Below are 23,299 nucleotides of genomic sequence, written 5' to 3'. Positions count from 1 at the left end.
ACAAAGCACAGATGAGTCTCACAAGTATAAAACGTATACTGTGATTCCACATGCATGAAGTTCCCAAACAGGCAAATGCGAACGGTTTTGATGTACGCCTAGGTCCTAGGTGGTGACGAGAAAGAAAAAAGTCAGGGCATGCTGGACACAAGGGTGCAGGAAGTGGTGTCCTGTAACAGGTGGGTGTGAGTGAGCGGCCTTCTGTGATGCTGCTTTTGTTTTAGTTCTTGACTCCAGTGGTGTTTGCTTTAGAATTATCCATCAAGCTGCACTTACAGAGTGACTCACTCTTCTGTGTGTTTCGTATTTTCGTAAGAAAAACAGCATTAAAAGAGAGCTGATGCAAGGCAGAAATAGAGCATCTCTTGCTCTTGGGCAGTGATTTCTGCAAAGGCACACGCTTCCTTGAGGCTCCCCCCGAGAATAGGTCCCAGAGGAGTTTCTCTCCCAGAGCTCCAGCCAGGCAACCTGTTTCAGCTCCCGGGATGCCAGTGGCGACAGCTACCTGGTGAGCACAATCTAAGGACCGGGAGGCACAGGGACAGGCTGTGGACATGCAGCCTGAGCAGCCCCCGAAGCAGCTGGCAGGAAACGAGGGCAGAGAAGGGAAACCCACAGGCCCAACATCTGTAGGTGGCAAAGCCCAGAGGCTTGGTGACACTAACGGCCAGTAACTGTGAGGTGTCTGCTGGCTGCAGGCAGATCCTGGGCTGGGCTATTTTTAATCTAACATATGGAAAATACTGGTTTGGAAGCTGAAGTAGCTCCTCCTCCTGGCCCCCTCCTGTTCCTCAGAAAGCCCCCCTCTGCCCTGGAACACCCGCCAGGTTTGTCACATGGACGCCCAAAGGGGAAAGAGCAAAGACTAGTCTTGCACCTTCTCTTGGGGTTGCTGGCCTCCATCCTCCAGGTCAACTATCTTCAGGCATGTTCCCGGAAGCCCCAGAATACTGTATTTTTTCCCAGTGAGTCTCTTGGAACAAGCAGGCTCACGACAGATTTGTGTTTTGCTACGACAGGGTGTGGGACTTCAGCGCTCTTGAACTGCGAAGTTGTCCTAACTGGCCTTAAGACCATCTTGAGGTCCTTGGTGAGAGGGCAGGAGAGCCACCTTGCCTCTGCGGGTGGATGGTCTCAGGCTCTGCGATGAGCAGGCCTTGCACCTCATAGACACCAAGCACTTGGCCAAGCTGAGGTGGGGAGAGTGTTCGTTCTGCCAGGCACAGCCTGGGGGGGCTGAAGCCCTTTTCCACCCTCCTATGACCTCCTGGATCAGAGAAAACATGTGGTAATGATGCCCAGATACTGACAGGGAAGTGAGGACCAGGAGGTGGTGGGACCCTCAAGGTGACCTCCACCCAGCAAGGTCTGGGGACAGTGCATTGTGTCTTCTGCAGACAGAACAGGACAGCTGGGGCACATCCTAGCCCACCAGGCATTCTCACTGTCCTGTGCATTTGTTTTCCCATGGGCAGAGTAGAGCGTGGCTGGCTGGAGGGGAAAGGGGGTGCCTGGGATAAGCTGTGTACCTATGGCCGGGATGGGCTGTACAAAGAGACAGGGAGGGGCTCACTTCCAGGGCTGACGCTGTATCGGGTGGTCAGATACTGTGGCATGGGGCCCAAAGGTGGCTTCGAGACAGCAGCTGAGGAAGGAAGGAGAGGATATGGGAGTGGCACGCCCAGTAGTATGCTTGCCAGTATAACGCTGAGAGCATCCCCAGACTCAGGAGAGGTATCAGCGCTAATGATCCACGGCAGACAAGAGGAAATGCAACTTCTGGGTGCTTTTGCTTTGCACTATAGCAAAATTTAGGCACGTGAGCATTCCATACATGCAATGAAAGCAGGATCAATATGGAACACAGGTCTAAATGTGGGGCCATGCCAAGCTATTCTTTCACACATCTGCCTTTTAAAAAGTTTTATCAATTCCCCTCTCTCTCCCTCTGCTCTAGTTTATGAGGTGAAACTAGGTCATGCTGCTTCTCCTCCAGCTTCATGGGGACCTTGATCAGACCAATGAAGTGATACTGACGTTAGTCCACAACCCCCTTTAAACTTTTCACTTCAGACAGGCCATGGCCCTTTATGCTGACCTGCGGCTGCAGAACCACACGTGTCGAATAAAATGGCACGCTTTGATCCATGATGGCAACACCTAAGAGCGCTCACAGAACTCAGCTTTTATTGTGGCATATGAGGGTCATGCAGTCTCATTCATCTATGAATAAGGTTTTTTCTAAACCCAGAGATCACTTTTGAAATTTAAATATATAACAAAAAGTGAGTTATAACTTAAGGAGGGAAAAGTGAGTGGCAAATAAGAGCAAAAAAAAAAAAAAGTGAGATTTAGCTAAGGACAAACACCAATATCAGTGCTGCAGTGGACAGGGGGAGAACAACCCGGGCCAGCAGCAAGGTGGGCACCTGAACCTGAGATTCCCCCATTAAAGCAAGGACGGTGAAGAAGAAAACCTCTTCAACTCCGGAGAACAGTGTTCCCAGCATAGAACACTCAGGAGTCCCACAGATGAATATCAATCAAATACGAGCTCAAAAAGATCACCCAAAACATAAGGAAACAGGAGTTATAAGAAAGAGGTCAGGGAGGGAAAAAGAGCAGGAGAGACAGAGATTTATACACCTAAGGACTTTCTGTATTGGAATCATCAGATACAGAATATAAGCTAACTATACATGAAATATTCAAAGAGACAAAAGATGGAATCACAAAAACTAGCAAGCAATAAGATACTCTCAAAAATATAGAGGACTATTTGAGAAACAACAAAAACAAATGGAATTTCTAGAAATTTTTTAAAAATATAACTGATGGAAAAAGCCAGTGGATGGGTTTAAAGTAGATTAGATACAGATGAGGTAAAAATTAATGAACTGGAAGACAAATCCAAGAACATTACATAGTTCAGTGCAAAGAGAAAAGGCAATAGAAACTAAGAAAGAATAGAGGATAAATTAAGAAGGTCTAAAACACGTTTAATAGGAGCCTCTGAAGGAAGAAATGATAAGAAAGAAGGATGATAATACTTGAAAAAAATAGATGAGTATTTTCCAGAACTGATGAAAGAATCCATGGTTGTAGGAAGCACAGATACAGGACAACCACTGGCTTAGCTTTAAACATATTACCTTGTTCATCTCTGTAACAACTCAGGCAACACAGTAGTTTCCCCTTTTTATCATTCAGTAAGCTGAGGTCAGAGAGATGAATTAAGCTATCTAACTCACAGAGCTATTAAGTGGCTGTGCTTGCCTGAACTTAAGTTTCTACAAATAGAAGCAGTTTCAAGGTTAACTCTGTCTCAACCAGTCAAATAATACAGGAACATTCCCTAATGCACATATGGTTAAAGACCCTCCAATGAACTTGGAAAATCTCAAATGATCACTATTCTTAACGTAGCTTAGGTAGGCATCCAGCATCTTGAGCAGGCTCAAATGTGGTCCTCAGACCAGCATCACTTGAGAACTTGTTAGAAATCCAAATTCCTGAGATATAACTCAGGCCTAGTGAGTTAAAAACTGGGGGGTAGGGGTGTGTGGTTTGACCCAGCAATCTGTGCTTTAACCAGCATCCAGGTGGTCTGCACACAAACAGAAGGTTGAGAATCACTGCTTACATCATCTGCTCTGGACTTTTTATCCATCCTGTGGAACCCCACTGAAGGTACTGTTTTCATTCTTCATCCTTTCTCCTAGTTTACATTTGTTCCTTGCTCATGGGGAATACAAGTGTGTATTCTTATAAGCTATCTCAATGTCTCTGAAAAAATGTAGCATATTCTGAATACATTTTATCCTGGTTACCTTACACTGAGTTGTACTTGCACTGAAAAAGATTACTAATAGCTATTTCCAAAGAGAGGCATCCACCTGCCATCCAGTATACCTGATGGGGAAGGGGGAGAGGGAGGGGGAGGGCATTGGTGAAAGGTATTGTTCTAATATTCAAGGATGGCCGGTATGTCACCCAGTGTCCCCAAGCCAGGTCCAACCTGGACAAGGACCACATGGTTTAGCACATTCCTGATTCTGGGTGCACACAACCCTTTTCCTTAGAAAGCCACTGTCACCAAATCTTCTAGTACCCAGTTGTGTACAGAATGGTGTATGCCCTCATTGGACCATCTGTGCATGTTGCTCATTGTTTTACCTATAGGTTCCCCTGGAAGGCCTCCTACAGGGCCCCGAACATTAGAGGAATGAATAAGTGAATGTGTGTGTGTGTGTGTGTGTGTGTGTGTGTGTGTGTACGCGTACATGTGTGTAAAGGAGGAGAGGGTGTGAGGGGCATCAGGCTATAATGGAGAAGGATGTGGTGGGGAAGGGAAGGGAAGAAAAGGGAGGAAGGGAGAAAACAATGAGAATGTCATACTCCATCTAGAAAATGGCTAATGAAGAAGGGATGACTCAAAGATTAAAGTGTTTATTTCTCCTTGAAAGGGACAGGGGAAGGAAGATCTGGGGTACCTGGATTTCAGATGCACATAAGAGCACATCACACAGGGAACTCAATTGTTCTGCAGGGCTGGAAAGGTGGTTGACTGTGGAGGGCATGTGAAGGATAAACGGCACCACTACTTGGTACCTGCTCAGAGGCCTCTGCACTGTCTTGTTTCTCTGCATACAGGGCCCCAGGCTACCTGGGATGACTGTCACATATTAAAGAGCTGTCATGAGAAAAGCGTGGGTCGAGGAGTCCCACCCATCATATGCAACAACCACAGGCCAGCGCAGGGTGCTGAGGCCCACCCCCAACTGCAGGGGATGTAACGCTCTACGACCTCAGGACCCGCGAAGCCCACAGGTCACAGCTCGTACACTCCCCAGCACGTGTGCCTCTCAGACCCTCGGACTCCAACTCTCCTGGGCTTCCTCTAGGCCTTTGTTCTCACCTTCCTGCCCTGCCCACACTACTCAGCTATGGCATGGGCAACACTCGCTCTTGACTTCTGCAAACTACTGTCCTGGTCTAAGACCTGACTCTCTGCCATCTCTCCCCCTGCAGAACCCTCATTCCCCTCTCTTCAGAATCCAGGGGACCAGCCCAGAGGTCAGGGTCTTCCTCAGGACCTCACAAGTCTCTCAGACCTGACTGCACCACTGGTTTGGCCCAGGAGACTCGATCTGGCAGCACCTCGTCCCCACCTGCTCTCCTGGGATCTCCTTCAATCCCCTCCACCTCTTAGTCCCACGGCAACGCTGGCCTGGCGTTCACCAAGCATTTCCAAAATAAGACCTGCAGTCAGCACCTCTTGCCTTCCACCATTCTCACCCAGCGGCTCTGGGCACAGCCGCCCCAGCACTCATCCTGCTGTGGCTCTTCCTCCCTCCTGATGGAGTCCAGAACTGCCTTACTACCACCTCAACCTCAGCTAAATCTAATCGGCCAGTTTAAGGATCATTTGGCAAATATTACAGTTGGTGTGTAAATAGGATGACCCTCTGGTCTGAGACAGCCCTGCTGACCCCTGCTGTACCCCCTCCCATCATGTTATCGGCCCCCTTTCCCTCTCCCTGAGTGGACAATCCATTCCCCAGTCCACCCCTTGGGGTCAGGAGGGACTTCCTGTCTGGTTGGACAGCCTTTCCTTCACACAGCTTGTCACTCCTGCCCTGCTCCTGGGCCAGGCCACACTCAGGTGGCAGTGTTGACCCCTAAGACTCTGCACTGACACTTCCTCCTGCCCAGGACCACTTTCTTTTCTTTCTCTACTGATTCTCTTCTCCTCACTGCTCAGAACACAGCTGAAACGTTCCTTTCCCCAGAAAAAGATTCCTACCACTGAGACCTGTTCTGAGCACTTGGGCTCCACCCGTGAAGATGGAGGCCAGTCCCTGCACTTGGGCATGCAGAACAAGTGGGACTGACGGACAACAAACAAGCGAACAGAAATAAAGATACCAACAGTGTCATTAGATGGGACGACCGTGATGGATGGAGCGGGACATGTAGTCACACGTCACACAGTTTGCAGTATGTGTTTCTGAATTTAACATCTTCCCCTAGGCTGTAAGCACGGTGCAGGCAGGGACTAAAGTCTAGTTTGTCACAGTCCTATCACAATGCCTGGCACACATCTGGTGGAATGCATTATTTTGTGGAATGAGAGGCTATTTTTGCAGCTTTTTTTTTTTTTTTAACAGCATACTTCTAAAGTCAGAGAATAAGAACTACAGTGAAAATGGCATTGGCGACTTACTGGTTTGATGACTCCTTTGACAAATCTGAGATACTATCTTTTCTGTGCCATGTTAATTCAGCCATTTGGAGAGCTGCCATCTGTGTATTTTAAAGGTCACCTAGAACTCACTCTTGACTCTGTAAGACTTGCAAGGACATTTAGCCAAAAACAATAAAATGTTTTCCTGGGTACTAAGCACAAAGCAAGTGACAATTCCATTGCTTTTCGTTTGCAGAACATGGAAATTTTAGAGCGTTTTTGTTCTGAGATCCCTTACATGATGACACAAAGGGACTAGTACATTACATTTCAGCAGATGTGATGTGCTCTTGGAGCAGCACTTGTGAATGTGAGCTCTGAGCTGTCCTGCACGAACCACATGGTGAGATACTTCTGAACTGGACAGTCAGAGAACCATTGACCACAGCCCGTCCCCATGGCCTCGTTTGGCCCAAGCAGGGCCCAGCAGTGTGACCACATGGCCTTAGAGTTTTGTATGATTTGTAAAAGATATTTAATCACAGCCGGAGAAGACCACTCTTTCTTCCACTCCAACTTCCTTTTCCAGAGTTGACAATGATCCTAAAAATGGACATGCATTACTCAGAATGAGGTGTGAACCTAGAGGAAGGACTGAGTTTTCTTTTTTCAAAATGAAGAAAATACTACCAAATTATTGTCAAATGAAGAGGGAAACACTATACTGTCAAAAGATGTAGAAAATAAAAGGTGCTATAGACATGTGTCAGGAACTTAAGTAAAAATAAAAATATTACTTTTTCTAAATTTTGTATGTTTAAGGTATTGATAAGTTTTTTAAAAATTTTTAATCTTTGTGATTTTTTTCTCACTCTAAAATATACTGTATTGTATACCTAATTTTGTGTTCTTTCTTAAAGAGGGTCTCCAAATTATATATGCTTTGGACCCCACCAATTCTGGATCCTTCCTTTGGGGGAGAGGATACAACATTTTCGGAAAGTAAGCTTTGTTTCTCTTTCCTAACAAATCTATTTTGTAGTCACGCCTGAGCTGTGGCTAATTTCTCAAAATGGCAAACTGTGCTGTCATATGAGGCCTCAGAGAGCTGAGGGGACTCATCCCCAACACAGCCTGTCCACTCTGCCTCTGTCCCTGATGTCACAAATGAGGCAGAGCTCCAGCCCTGACCCACAGGACCTGGGCTGAGGGTCCCTGTCTGGTGTTCCCATCTGGCCAGCCAGACCCCAGACACAGGCAGGTGCCTTAGTCAGAATACCACAGGCTGAGGGGCTTTAACAACAGACGTTTCTCTCAGTTCTGGAGGCTGGAAGTCTTGGATCACGATGCTGGTGAAAGCCTGTTCCCTGGCATGTAGACAGCCGCCATCTGGCTGTATGCTCACGTACGTGGCCTTGCCTCTCTGGTGCAGGCAGAGTCCAGCCTCCTCCTTTTCATAGATAATCCCATCATGGGGCCCCATCTTCATGGCTTCGTCTAAACCTAATCATCTCTCAAAGGCCCCACCTCCACATCTGTTACACTGGGGGCTGGGGCTTCAACATACAAATCTGTGGGGACACAAACATTCAGCCCATCATAGCAGATGATGAAAAGCCACCTCTAGAAATGCCACAGATGACTGCAAGGGAGGGTCTATAGGCCACACTGTCCATCTCCTCTGTAAAGAGCCTTTATTCTCCAAGGACAGTACAAAGTCCCTGACAGCCACTCTTCACAAAGCCACTCCTGAACAGTCCCAGCCAAGCTGTGTGTACAGGAGACAAGAGCGGGGAGCGGGCATTCTGAGTAATGTGCCCTGGCACCACGCCTTGCATGGGGAGAACGGTGGAGCCAGAGACAGTGGACGCCTTGGACGTGGCTTTTGCTTCTGCTTCCTCTCAGCTCAGACGTGCCAGGGACACCACATTCCAGCTCTCATCTCCTACTTGCCTGACAGCCTTGGGCAAGCTCCTCTGTGCCTAAGTCCTTGTTTGAAAATCAAGGGATTTAGACCATTAGCAGTGAGGTCCCTTCTGGCTCAGGGGTTCTGCTACTGCAAATGGATTTCATACCATAGTTCAAGAGGAGAGAAAATATGTACAGTGTGGCCGGTGAGCATGCTCACTTCTGCACCTCTGCACTGGCTCTTTTCTTTTTTTTTTTTTTTTTTTGCCGTACGCGGGCCTCTCACTGTCGTGGCCTCTCCTGTTGCAAAGCACAGGCTCCGGATGCGCAGGCTCAGCGGCCATGGCTCACGGGCCCAGCCGCTCTGCGGCAATGTGGGATCTTCCCAGACTGGTGCACGAATCCGTGTCCCCTGCATTGGCAGGCGGACTCCCAACCACTGCGCCACCAGGGAAACCCTGCACTGGCTCTTTTTTACACGCAGCCAGACGAGTACCATTGAACTTCAGTTGGATCTGCCCTAACACCTTCCCGAAGCTGGACAGACTGGTTTGCCCAAAGCAAAGTCCTCCCAATGCCCGAGAGCCCTCAGTAAACTGGCCCCCATCCTCCATTTCTCCCCCTCTCACTCTGCACCAGCCACAGTGGCCTCGTGGTGGCCTGGCCCTCCTAGCACACTCCTGGCCTCTGGGCACCCACACATGCTGTTCCCTCATCAGGATGGCTCCCAGCTGCTTTCAGGTCTCTGCTCAAATGTCTCCTTCACAGTCAGGCCCTTCCTTGCCATCCAGCATAAAACAGAACCCCCAACCACAGCATGCTCTAGTCCCTTCCTTAAATGCTCCGATGCGCTGTGCAACTCTTGTTCAATCATTCAGTGTCTACTTCTGCCAGTGACATGTGGGCCCCACGAGGCAGACGCCTCCGTCTCCAATGCCCAGGACGGAGCTGGTTTCCAGTGCCTCACGCAACTGTGGACACCAATAAATGCTGGTCCACAGATGGACGAGTCAGTTTAAATGATGGGAAAGTAGGCAGGAGACACATTCTTTAGGGAAACCTGGATAAGGCCGGAGAAGACCCAGTTGGAAGGACCCCACAACTGTGGGGCTGTCCCAGGGTGGGTGCTCCCTGCAACACCCCCTTGTCTAAGTGGGGAGCAGACGGTCTCCCTGAATGCAGCTCTTCCCCAGCGAGAGTCTGAGCCCAGGCTTCTGAACCGGTGAGAAGGCAGAGGTCTTGCTGTTTGGATAACCCAACTTGGGGCTGACTTAACGTACCAAGATGCCATGTATGCAGTCCCATGAGAGGTGTGTTGGAAATTATTCCTAAGAAGTTGGTAAAAGTTCAAACCTCAGGGGAAAATGAGCTGATAGGTGCCACACTGAGGCAAAAAATATCCCTCTGTCCCATGATTTCTGCCAGTGGCCATTACTGCATCCACTAAGCCATCATCCCAGTCATGCAGTGTGCCAGCCTGGGCTGCTCTGGACTTGTTTTTAGGATTTTTTTTTAAGAGTATTGTGTTTAAGATCATTTCTTAAATAATGGGGATTATAGGAAAGTCTGAGGAAAATTCTTTACATAGATGGATACTCAGAGAAAACACTTCAATTCTAGGAAAAGTTCACAGCGCCAGCTGGGTGTGACTCCACATCCTTGGTCACGGGGCTACACTGCTGTGTAAGTGTCCGAGGCCAGATTGGGGCACCCAGTCAGCATGTCCGGGGCGGGGGTCACTGAGCAGTGACAAACACAGGTGAGCATGCCTTGGCTGGCAGCCCCCCGGCATCCCACCAGCCACAGCACCTCAGGGGAATGAGGTCGACACCTGTCCAAGACAGCTCCTTGCCCTCTCTGGACCACCGCCCCTGCCCCGAGGCAGCCTACATCTCCAGCACCTCCAGGACTGAGGTGCACTGAGCACTGAGGATAAGAGTGAGCAGGCCTTGAGACACACACCTCATTTCTGAGATTATGAGGCCAGAGTCTGCACACCTGCTTGTGATCAAGTTCCTGCACTAACCTTTCATATGAGCGACTCCCAGCAAATTTTCTTTACTATCCATCCTACTGGTACTTCTCCCCAAAGAGAAGAAAAGTCTGAGATCTTGGAGCAAATGTGAGCAATCACACTGCAGTATCTTTAGCTTGGATGGATAGCCACAGAGAGTGTTATGCATCCCATGTTTATCATTAAAAGCAGAATACGTGGCTGAATAGATATTCTTCAATGATGTCCCTTGGTGCCCAAGAAAAATGTTCACTTTGGGGCCATACTGGGCAAAACAAATGCTGAATTCCATGAGATGGCTTCAATTTGAGATGTCTGTGCAGCCAACCAACACACGTGTTTTGATGATAGCACATGATCCCTTCCCCAGAGTCACCAGGACTCCAGGAATGTGGAGGCTGAGCTACCCCTAACTGTCCAAGCAGGCCTGGAGCTACTGGGTGAAGGGAAAAGACACAATACTTACAAAAACTTTCCATTTGTCTTTGATCCTATCAGGACAATCTGCTCAGATTCATCCCGAGAGATTTTTCCGTGGAACCAGGGCATTTTTTCATGGGCTGTGGTGGCGATCAGCTTCTCCAGCTGAGGTTTCTGGCTGATAATGGCCTGCTCGAGAGCTTGACCCTGTCACGAGGAGAAGAGAGTGAAGCCATACCAAGCGAAAGTGACGAGAAAGACGCAGAAAGCATTTCCAATCTATCCTAAGTCCTGACATGGTAAAATGTAATCACATTTATTTATGTGTTTGTATGTTCATTCAATAAATAAAGCCAATAGATCTTATATATTGTTTAAGTGCCTTCAAGTATATAACTAACAAAATAGACTTTAGGATACAGAAGTGGGCACTTTAAAAGCCACATTGGGCTTCAGAAACCATCTGGTATAATCCATGAGGTCTAGAGAATGGTCTTCCTGCCCTCTTCCAATCAGTCGCCTCCTAGAACTGACTGTTCTGTGTTAGACGCTGATCACATAATAACAATCAGGAAGATGTAAGACGTGCTTTTTCCTGTCTGCCTCTACAAGGCTTCACTCTGAGCACTTACACATGTTGCTGCCTGTAACTGCAAGAGATGTGATCACAGAAAGAGGAGATAAACCTTGACAACATGGAAAACAAAAATGAGAAAAAGGCTGACAGCTGGGTGAACTCGCTTCTTCAACTGTTCTTAGTGGGAGAGAAATAGATATCTTTCACAGTAGTAAATAAACAACCTGAGCTGATTATTCCAAGTTATAAAAAGAATCAGAAGTGAAAATAAAAACATAACCAACCCACGTGAGGAGATGGAAGGGGGGAGGGAAGGCAGAAGGTAAGGTGAATTTGAAAATTTTGTCATGCTTCACAGATGGAATGAAAAACAAAAGCAGTAATAGTTACATACCAGAGAGGCATCCGATTCAAAGTGAGCAGAGGGCAAAAGCAAAAGGGTGTGGAATACTACTCGGCCATAATAAGGAACAGACCCCTGACACACAGCTGACTCACGAATGCATTATGCGGAGTGTAAGAAGCTGGTCTGAAAAGGCTACATGCTGTGTGAGTCCATTTATATGCATTCTGGACAAGGCAAAACTATAGGGACATAAATCAGATGAGGAGTTGCCAGGGGCTGGGGTTGGGGGTGAACATGAGGATGCTTGATGGGTGATGGAACTGTTGCATGCCTTGACTGGGGTGGGGGGCTACATGATGCCATGTGATTGTCAAAAAATCATAGAACCAGGGCTTCCCTGGTGGTGCAGTGGTTGAGAGTCCGCCTGCCGATGCAGGGGACACGGGTTCGTGTCCCGGTCCGGGAAGATCCCACATGCCGCGGAGCGGCTGGGCCTGTGAGCCATGGCCGCTGAGCCTGCGCGTCCGGAGCCTGTGCTCCGCAACGGGAGAGGCCACAACAGTGAGAGGCCCGCGTACCGCAAAAAAAATAAATAAAAATAAAAATCATAGAACCATGTACCTAAAAAGGATGAATTTCACAGTGTGTAAATTACACCTCAATAAATCTGATTTATCTGATTTTAAAAAAGACTAAAAAGATGGTCTAAGACTTATGTAATGAATACTGATGAAAAATACTGAATACATAGTATCTGTTTGCAAGACTGAATTCAGTGCAGAACATATTAAAGGAGTAAAGAAGTCGGTGTATAGAATCCTCAGAAAGCCTGTAGTGTCATACATCCACATGGATATATAGAAAACATACATCCAGGAAACACAAGGAAATGGCTGAACACGTGGGTCTGAGCAGGAGACCATCAGCCAGCCTGGTGGCTCCTGATATTAAGTGCTGTTGAGAGTGTGGCAGGAATGTAAGTTGTCACAACCTCTGGGACCTTTCTGGATGACAACCTGTCAATATGTCCGAATCCTTCACTGTGGCAAATCCAACCTGTTCAGGGTTATCCTGCTGATGCTGCATAAAGCGTTAGGAGAATGTTACTAGCAGGATTATTTATAAACAATGAAGATGTCCATCAATAGGTACTAGTAAAATAAATTATGGTGCACAGGAGGGACCATCAGGCAGCCAGTAACAGGCTGATGCAGCTGTGTGTCTATGGACATGGAAAGTTCTGCAAGAGATATTATGAAGGTGTGAAATCAAGTGCCAATCAGTGTGTCCAGTATGACCCTCTTGGGTAAATAAAAACCAGTATATGCCTGTGATGCCTCTCTGAAAGGGCCCAGCACGAATTGGGTAACAGTGGTTTCCTGTGGTGGAGAAACCACATGGCTGGCACTGTAAGGGCCCACCCTCTCAAGTGTGACCACAAAAGAGGAAAGGCTGTCTTCTTGGAGTGAGGCATTTGGGGGCCCACGCTGATGACTAAGGGATAGGTTGCTTATCTGAGGCACCACTGCATGGCTCTCATGCAACTGGGTGCCTGTGTGGAATCCCAGGGCCGGCGAGCACACGAGACCGTGCACCGCCGCCGCCGGGGGACCGGCTGCCGCCCACCTGTAGGTTCCATGTCTGTTTCACATACTCCCGGATGAGGTTCTCCTTCAGGTCCTCAAAGGGGCCGGTTTTGGGCTGCACCCCGGGCGGCCGGTTGAAGGGCTTCTTGAGGAGGCAGATGAGGCCATCCAGCTCCTGGGAGTGGTAGTGGCAAAGCTCGGCGGGGCTGCTGTGGGCCCTGCCGCCTGAGATGGCGTAGGTCCCGTTTAGCTCCCGCTCAATGGTGTAGTGATGCGCCTTCCGGTCGTGCGCCACCGACAGGGCAAAGCCGCCCAGGTAGTTGCGGCTCTGGCGCAGCAGGTAGAGCCCGTCGCTCATGCCCCCCTGGGCCAGGTAGTCTTCTGCCTCCTCCCGGGTGATGTTGCCGAAGAAGAAGGGCAGGTGGTTAGCGCTGTCGCCCATCCCTGCGCCTTCCCCTCAAGTGTCCACCTGGCAAAACAAAGACGGGGCAGTGGTCAGGACCTGAGCGGCACGACACTGTTAGAGCACCAACCCTCCAGATAAGGAGACAAGTCCTCCCGCCAGGCAGAAGCTCTTCCCTCTGAGACTCGGATCTAGAGCCTGAACTAACTGTGCCCTCGTCCTTTCTGCCCACATAACCATTACATTTCCAAACACACCCTCTCAGTATTGAACCAAGAAACAGAGCATTGGACCAATGCAGTCAAATTAATCTTTTGTGTGCATGTGTGGGTCGGGGGGTGGGGGGACAGAGAATTCTAAGAGACAAACTAAAAAGAGAAGTCCCCTTCCAAAACAGGGCTTAGGAGCTCTCTGACAGTCAGTGGGGCACAGGGGCAGAACCCAGACGAGCCCCTTGTTCTCTGGAGATGCAGTTGTCCAGAACACTCACGCTGGTCAGAGTTATGTGCAGTGAAGATGTCACTGGACTCCTTCTACGTGAACATTGAGGGTCTACTGTGTCACACGCTATAGCTGGACACCAGAGAGCTGAGCACTGGCCACATTTATATATGTCAAACCTCTGGCCAGGAGGTTGGACGGGCAAGTGGCTGCCCTGAGGCATGAAAGTGCCATCCTCCCAGAGCCCCAGGCCTCAGAGACACACTGTCCCCTTCCCACCCTCCTCCGGACCACTTCCTGGCACCCGTCTTGTACCATCTGCCGGAACAGTATCGAAGAAATAGTGCAGGTTCCACATTTGATGAGGACACCTGTCACCAAAAACAGATACTTCTCGCACTAAACAGAAACACACTTCAGAGGGGAAGTGTGAAGGCAGTGAGTGCAATTTGACAGGAAGACTGTTTGATCATTTGTGGTTGTAGATGAGAAGGATCTATAATGCCAGTCCAAAAAGTATCTAAAATAGTGTATATTTTAACCAAAAGGGGATTTTCATCAATGGAAAAGTATCTAGATGACTGCATCTGTGCATCTAGGGAGCAAAGCACATACCCCTTCATGTTATACACACAGACATACACACAGACACCCAAAGAAACACACACAGACCCACACACCACACACATACAGAGACACAGATACACACACACATGATTATGTGAAACAGCCTCTTCTCAACAGGACTTACCTTACAAAAGACAGTAGAACATAGTGCCTGCCTGGTAGAGGTAACAGAATTTTCTCCAGGCAATACTGCCAAATCCTGAGTGAGCCCCCCAAAAGACATGGGTTTTATTATAATTAGATTGTACAAATAATTTTCTCATTTGCTTCTCTTAATATTTGACTATCAATCACTAATTTTTCTTTGTCAATGTTTCTAAACATTCATCTTCCAGCAAGGTTTTGTTTTCTCTTATAAGTACCATCCATATTTGCTCTTAAAGCAAAGACATCTGCTATTAACCAAAAGACATCCCTGGAAAGACGGTGAGTAGATGTGTCTTTGGGGAGCAGTAGTTCCCTTCTGCTTCTTTCTTCTTCTCAGGCTAATCCCTCTATGCCATTTGTGTTACAGTTTCAGCCCCTGCCCCCCCATCCCCCAAAGAGTGAGGGCTCTGGACTCCTTTCTCATGCTCTGCTCTGTTCCTGCAGTGGGTCTTCCAGGGCCTCACCTATCTGTCATGCACAGTGAGCCCACCTGCACTTCCAACTCCTGTCCCCTGCAGCCCAGCACTTTTCCAACCTCCACGTGCCTACACATCACCTGAACTCTGTTAAGCGCAGGGGCCAACCGAGCTGCAGTGCCAACAATCTGGGTGATGCTGATGCTGGGCCCCTGACCGTATCTGAGGCTGAGATCTCCATGTACTACCCCCTGCCTTCCTCAGCCCAGGCCCTCCCCCAGCCAGGAACCCAGAGTCCTTCAAGAGTCCTTGCTTTCTCTCAGGCTGGTTTCCCAAATGGCTGTGGTGTGTGTTCCGTTCCCTCTGTATCTCTTACCACTGCCCTTTCTAATGCACCCTCCCAGCTGCACTGCTGTAAGCACTGATGTCCTGCTGCCCTGCCATCCCCTCCCCTCCTATTCTGCTTCATCTGCCCCGTAGGCCCACAGTTCCCTGCAGCTTGCCCCATCCCTCTCTGCCTATCAGCCTCATTCCTAGCAGGCTCGGTCCACAGGCCACGGCTGTCCCCTCCTATCTCCTTGCTTACACACTCCCTCTGCTTGAGGGACACACCATCTTGCACACCTGCCCCAGATGCACCCTTGATCTCAGCTGTCCCTAGTGCTTGGGACTTCTCACAGAGCTGCCACCCACCACTGGCCTCAACAGTAAGTCTTCAAAAACAATATTGTAAGTGTTTACAAATATTTTTTAATTTACATAAACCTTAACAACTATTATTTTTAAAATTCATCAGTTTGCCACTAAGATTTACATCGGTGCTGGCCCTCTGCTGTGAATCCCACATTGAAGCGAACCAACATGACAAGATAGAAGACAGGCCCATCTTCCAGGCCCATGAGGGATGCTCCTGAATGGCTCTGATGGTGCATGTCAGACTCACCCCTAAGCAGGTGGTACCTCTCTGGCTTCCCTGGGAGGGGAAAGGCCTGGCTGCCCTCAGTGTCAGCAGTGCCTGGCCAAGCAGCCCTTTTATAATGGTGTGATTTCCTGGGCTGGAGGTGACACTGGGAGAGGGCCTGAGCAAATGCACTGGGCCGTTGCCGTTGGCGGTGGTTTTGACAGTAGAGATGGTTTACTGCAAGGACAGCTTAGGGCACATTCTTGGGCTATTTAATTTGGGAGATGAACAACATCTGCGATGCCTTCTCAGGACCGGCTCCCACCACTGCCCACCCGGGGCCTTCTCCACAACACAGGCCACGGTGATGGGAGACGGTCACCTTCATTGCAGCCGCTGTCCACAGAAGCTGCGTGACCGCACTGCTGCTCTCAGCCCTGTTCCTCAGACAGTAGCTCTCGCTCACTATGGTAAATAAGTACAGACAGCAGCTTCCCCGCTGTGCTGTGTACTCCCCTCCACAAGCCCGTTGACTTGGGCCCCTCTCCGTCCACACTTGCTCACAGGCACTGCTTAAATCTTCCTTTTCTTTGGACCCCAGGGAAAGTCTGTAGCTCAAACTCTGTTTAACACACACAGGGATAATACTCTCCTCAACAGTGCCTAGAACTTGCTACCTATTTTTTTTGTCTATTTCAACATTCCCAGTTATTTCTCGCCATGTGTGAAATCACTTTATTGTGATAAATCAGCTTTATTCCAAAGCTCAAAACTGAGAAACAAAAGAGGCCGTTGGTCCCCGTGGACCAGGCCCCCCAACTCCTCCCCAAACACCCCCAGCACCTCGGCTGGTGCACAGGTAGCTCTTGAGTAAGGTGAGGCTTCATGCTATTGCCGGGTCAGTGCCTCAAAACACTACAGCATTGGGGAGGGTTGGATTGGGAGTTTGGGACTAGCAGATGTAAGCTATTACATATAGAATGGATAAACAACAAGGGTCTATTGTGTAGCACAGGGGTCTATATTTGATGTCCTGTAATAAACCATAATGGAAAAGAATATGAAAAAGAATATATATGTATAACTGAATCACTTTGCTGTATACCTGAAACTAATACAACACTGTAAATCGACTATACTTCAATTAAAAAAAAAATAACACTACAGTATCATTTCCCTTTTGGGGCCTTTTTATGACACAGGTTCAAGGTGGATTTCACACTAGAAAAATGTTTTATAACATGAAATAATGTTTTGTGATGCCTAGGCAGCCTATCCCCCTTCCTGGCTTAGTTTTTCTCCAGAGCACACCTCCATGGGTAACAATCCTTTAACACACTGTAACTTGCTGTTGAATTGGATTCTTGTCTCGGTCCCCGCACCAGGGCGCCAGCTCTGAGAGGTGAGAAGAGGATGCCTTTGTTCACTGCCCTGTCTCGGCACACAGCAGGTGGTCAAAAATATTTGTTGATTAATAGGTATTGTAATAGGGAAGAACAAATCTGACTCCATATTGGATGTGTTTCTCTTACTTTAACCTTTGTATTCTATTGCTTTTGCTACAAGTTAATCACTAAAGAGATGTTGCCCATAGCTTAGAGAACACATAATGGCCCATCTCTGGAAACCCTGCCTCCCATGCCTGAGTGTTAAGCTAAAATACCTTTGTTTAGCTCACAGGAAATATCCTGACAAGGCCCACCTGTGAATGGCCGCAGGAAAAGAAGAAATTAACACATTGCCTGCAGGGTCTGGCCAGAACCAGGAAATATTTGCAACAACTTAGTGTCAACCTTTTTTACTTTACCTCCTTACCTCCCCCTCTTTGCTCTAGAAAAGAAACTAGCATCCAAACCCCAGTAAAATGGTTCTTTGGGACAGTAGTCCATCATCTTCTCGGTCTGAATAAAGTTGCTACTCCTCGCCCCAATACCTCATCTCTCAATGTATTGGCCTGTCGTACGCCGATCTTGGACTTGATAACAGTATGATTAAGTGAAAGCAGCTTTCAAAATAATGTGTCCAGAGCAATCTAGTTTTGTTTTTAAAAGGTTATATGTACCCAAGTATGTAATAACATACACCTAGAGAGTGAGAAAAGAGACATAAAGTCTGAGAGGACAGTGGGTATGGAGGAAGAACCCTGGCTGGTTTTACTGGCCTCTTTTATATTTTCTGTCAAAGCCTCTGCACTGCCCCATCCTCTTCTGCCTACTGTCCTCTGCCTGGCCTTTACTCCACACTCCATTAATCTGCTCTTGCCAATGCCACCAACCTCTAAATGGCCAAACTCAAGGTCACTCCTCTGGCCCTATCTTGCTTGACCTCCCAGCAGCGCTGGATGCCACCCAGCACTCCCACTTCAGTGGGTCAGTCCCTCTTCTTGGCCAAGCCCTCCCCAGTCCACGGCTCCTTCCTTCACTTAATCTGCAACCCAGTGTTGGGTCTTCAGCTGCATCTTCTCCCAGCACACGGCCCCACTGCCAACGACGTGCCCGTGGATCCCACATCCATCTCTCCAGGCTGAGCTCCTGACCTAAACGCTGTTTACCTGACGTTTCCACCTGAACATCTAAAGGGCAACTCAACCTTCAGGTGCCTAAAACGGGACTTTCAATTGCTCACGCTTGGTCCTCCCTGAACCCCTTCTAATTGAGGAAATGACACCAACTCTAACCAGTTGCTCAGGACGAGACCCTAGAGACTTTCAGGATCCCTCCTTTTCACTCATCATGCATGTCTAATCCACTAGCTTAGAAAAGAACATGTTTTCTTTCGGATGTGTCCAGGCCACCCTGGAACATGTCCCTTTGAGAAGCAGTGAGCTCCATTCAGAGACCAATGGGCTCCATCACGGGCTGGGGAATCTCAAAGGAGGTTGGACCAGTTGGTCTCCAGGGATCTCTTATCAGTTTTCCTCTAAAACATATCCCAAAGCCATGTCTTCTCTCTTTTTCCCCTGACATTCCCTGGGTAGAAGGTCCATCACCTCTCACTCACGTGGATGGAAGTCTTACCCGTTAGTTCTCCCTTCCACCCAGCCCTCCTCAAGGACCATTCCCCACACAGCAGGCAGAGTGATGCTAGCAAGCCATCTCCCTCTCCCAGACACATCCCAAACCCTCTTCCTCCGGCCTTCAAGCCCTACTTGGTTAGGCCCGAGCCCCCTCCTCACCTTGCCCACTTTCCCATCTCACCCGTGCTTACCACGTCCAGCCACACCACCCTCCTTCCTGTCCCAGATGCTGTACTTTCCCCCATGGCTGGTTTCCTCCTTCTCAGGCCTGTGGTCTCAACTCATGTCACCTCCTCAGAGGGGCGCATGCTGATGGCCGAGTCTAAGGTGGCTTCATGACCCGGTTCATCTTTATCTCCTGAAAAGGTTTATTTCCTGCATCACATTCACCACAAGCCTGCCCTCGTACAAGGTAAGGTCCAAGGTCTGGAAGTATCGACCTGCATCCCCAACACTTAGGGGCTTCCCAGGGGCTCACAAAATACCTATTAAATGGAAACCTGCTGATCTCTCCTTTTTAGAGTTTCTACAGTGAATAATGCCATTGCTTTACTAATATAAACTCTCACTGTGCAGCTGCTGCTTCGCCCAGGTGGAGAGCATGGTTGCAGAGTCAGAGAACCTCGGAGAACATGCGTCCAACCTCCTTCGAGACCCACACAATTCCAATTTGCCCAAGACCCTCTTAAAGGTATAGTTGGCTTCAATGCCACCACCGCCGAGATCTAAACACACAAGTGCACAGGCCCCTCTTGGGCTGCTGTCGGTAGCCCACAAATGCAGCCATGGGTGGCCTCGGCTCCCAGTATCCACACTGGGTTTCTAGCAAATGAAAAGCTGCCCTTTTCACATGTGGTCAAAGCACGTCCCCCACCCTTGATTTACACACTAAGACCGCTGCATTTGCCCCCTCTCACACTCATTTTGTTGGTCTCACCCATTTCCATCTGTCACCTTTCATTAAATCAGCACCGGGCTTCTCAACCTCGGCACTCTTGACATCTGGGTTGGATCATTCTCTGCTCTGGGGGCTGTCTTGTCCACTATAGGCTGGGGTAGCAGCAATCCTGGCCTCCGGCCACTAATTCCAGCAGTTTCCTCCCATTCCCCAATCATGGCAACCATTTCCAGACATTGCCAAATGTTCCCTGGGGGCAGTGTCCCCAAATGTCCCTTGACTGGAAGCCACTGTGTTAGTGGTTTGGCCTGTCCACAAATCTGATGTGTTCCTTCCACTGCTCGAGCACCTGCACCAATAAATTAGATAAATGAATATCCCTCTATCGAATGATCACTCTGAGCACAGGACAGGGAGAGGTGGAAAGGATCAGAGCCCCGTGGAAGTAAATGTGCGCTGACCCTGGAGGAGAGCTAGGGGTGCAGAGCAGAGTCTGGGAGCCAGACAGGCTGGTGTCCCATCCCAGCTTGTGTGACCCGGGCACATTAGCATCACAGGTCTGCACCTGTGAGAGCGATGACGGTGGCACCAAAGTCGCCGTAACTCACCGCAGTCATGATGGAGAGTGTGGAGGGGTGCCCATGACAACTGGTACCTCACAAGTGGGAGTTCCGAATAAAAGAGAGAAGGAGTGGTTCATGGTGGAATGGTGAAGGGGAGGTATGGGCAGCCCACACTTGAAAGGAGAGTGTGTGTGTGTGTGTGTGTGTGTGTGTGTGCACGCAACCCCAGTAGACACCTTCACAAAGGCAAGTTGGAGGCTTGAATGGAACCACAGACAATGTTTTCTTACTTTAAAATCCTGCCTAGTCAGGTAAGGCTTCATCCTCCATTCAATGCACTTTGAGGAGTTACATCTAGAATAGAGCCTATATCATCCCTGGGCTTTGATTCTGGCTGCCCACCGCCCCACACCCCCCCTAGGAGCCCCACCAGCAGCTCTCCCAGAGCCTGCAGAAACGAATTCCTGTGACCTACGATGAGCCCCTTGAATCCAACTAGCACTCTCATGTCTTCCTCGTTTGATCTAAGCAGTACTGTATCCTTTTGCACTTCCTGACATGTTACAATCTCCCCTGCCAACTAGACTCTCACAGTGCATTTCCCCAGTCCCAGAACCAAGGCTGCCTGCATGACCTTTGCCCTTTAAAATGCATTTAGCTTTGAAAATATCACTAAGTTCTAGCTTATCAGACAGCAGTTTCATAGATTAAGAGGAATAGCCCAGGCTTGTCATCATAAACAAAATGTTTCAGATAAGATTTGAGCTAATTTTTTTTAAAAAAGTCACATTTCTGGGGGCAGCCTGAGTGGAAGATTAGGTACAGCTGCTCACATCTAGGCTAGTAGCTGAAAAAGCTGTCTGGAACCCACAACTCAGGTGGAAGGAAATTTCGTCCCCAGCACAGGACAACCAGAGTGAAGTCAACGTGATGAAGCGGGGCTGGGCTCTGCATGCTCACCCACCTCAGCTTTATAACCTATTTTTTCCTTGTCTGCATCCTGAAAGCCATTAGAATAGATACTCCGTAAGGATCAGTATGTTTACTGTATTGTTCCCTACTGCCTAGAACAGAGGCTACCCTAAGAATGGGCCTCTACCCTGCAAAGCTCGGTAGAGAATTATTATAGAATGTATACATGGCAGGCAGCCTCCTAGATGACGCCATCAAACCTCACCTCTTGGTTCCAGGCCTTCGTGTGGTCCCTCCCACACTGACTGAGGGCTGCCTGCACAGTGAGAGTGTGGGATGCCTGAGCCTAGTCTGTAAAGGCCTTTACAATTTACACCTGGTCTCTGGGTCTCTCACCCTCGGAGAGGCCAGATGCCAAGTCGTGAGGATGCTCAAGCAGCTCTTTGGGGAACTGAGGCCTGCAGATAACAGCCAGCATGGACTTGCCACCCATAGGAGGGAGTCACCTCAGAAGAGGGTCCTCTAGGCCCAATGAGCCTTCAGACTATGCAGCACATGTGACTGCAGCCTCATAGGAGACCCTGATCCAGGCCAACCCATCTCAAATTCCTGACCCACAGACACTGTGAGGGATGCTAAATGATTATTGCTGCTTCAAGCCACTAAGTTTAGGGTAATCTGTTATGTAGCAGTGGATAACTAATGCAGCATGTGGAATAGGGTCACATGAGAGAAAGGGGCTTCATAAATATTTGAATGATTTGTTGACAAACAAGGCCCCCAAATCTGGGGAGTGAGTGAGGGAAGTAATTAGAGGGGCTGGGTTCTGGCAGAGTTCGAATAAAACTTTCTGGTACTGGGGAGGGAAGAAGAGGAGGAGATAAACCCCTAAGGTCAGGAGGGAGGGAAATGAAGTACCTGTGCCCGGCGAGTGTCCCTAGGAGCTGCCATCTCAGTCTGCCTTCCTTCATTCCCTACTTCTACCCGCTGAAGGCTGTCAGAGGCACTGACTCCAAGCCCTGCAAGGCTTGGGAACCAGGATCAGAGGCAGATCCCAGAGTTCAGATTAATTTACTATCTCTGACAACTGTAACTCACACACCTACACAGCATCCTTTCCTTCCCTTCTTCCTCCTCTCTCCACTGTGTCAATATTGCTACCCTTGCCTCTATTCTCTTTTCATCTAATGCATAAAACAAAGCACAGTCAGCTCTCATTTTTGGCGGCGGTAGTTAGGCTCTACAAAGGCACAGTGAACAATGAATTTTCAAATGCTGAAACACTGCTCCTGGAGAAAGACTGGGTTAGGTTCTTGCGAGCCTCTGGTCCACGATATTTTTGTCAATAGATCAATATATAACCTTGTTTCATGTGTATTCCTGTTTAAAGAAACTTATTTCATATATATTGTTGACTTATTAACATTGCATTCACGGCCAACAGCACCATAACCCACACCTGAAGGAAGCTTATCTAACATGTGGTTTCTCTGTAAGGCATATCACAACCTTCTTGCCCTTAGGAACACCAGACAGCACTTCAGCACTATGCTTGGGGCTCTTCTAAATAAGAAAAGCACAGAAATATACAACACACTTGGCACTAAACAGACCACAGAAAGGACCCTTCTTTGTGTATGAGCTGAGACAAGAGGGCAGAGTGTCTCCTCATTCAACCTCAGCGGGCAACGTATGTCTTGGGCAACTCAAGTTTTTCACTGCCCTGCGCGTGTCCACAAATAACCACACAAGTGTGGTGGGTATTGATGTGGGTGTTACAAATCTATTTTAGCGAGACGGTGGATTCATAAATATGGAATCCGTGAATAATGAGGATCGACTGTAAGTGACTTTCCTCCACTCTCCCCCCACCTGCCCCGAAAAGCCCCCACCTCGTGGGTAGATACACGACGATGCCTTAATATAAGACCATGCTC

General features: G+C 48.6%; 1 protein-coding gene across 3 annotated transcripts in view; it reads right to left on the bottom strand.

Annotated features, from left to right (window-relative positions):
- SYK (spleen associated tyrosine kinase) overlaps positions 1-23,299 on the bottom strand; it is a 103,983-nt gene that overhangs the window by 49,235 nt on the left and 31,449 nt on the right. For all 3 annotated transcript variants that reach the window (XM_060153567.1, XM_060153568.1, XM_060153569.1), the window contains exons 2-3: positions 13,079-13,507; positions 10,576-10,736 (exon numbers count right to left, since the gene is read on the bottom strand). In XM_060153567.1, coding sequence (XP_060009550.1) covers positions 10,576-10,736; positions 13,079-13,480 — 563 coding nt within the window. In that variant the 5' untranslated portion in view covers positions 13,481-13,507. The remainder of the gene's footprint in view (positions 1-10,575; positions 10,737-13,078; positions 13,508-23,299) is intronic.

Source organism: Lagenorhynchus albirostris, chromosome 7, assembly GCF_949774975.1.
Source record: "Lagenorhynchus albirostris chromosome 7, mLagAlb1.1, whole genome shotgun sequence".
Taxonomy (NCBI): domain Eukaryota; kingdom Metazoa; phylum Chordata; class Mammalia; order Artiodactyla; family Delphinidae; genus Lagenorhynchus; species Lagenorhynchus albirostris.
The sequence above is the reverse complement of the archived record's forward strand: the minus strand, read 5'-3'. Positions and strand labels throughout refer to the sequence as shown.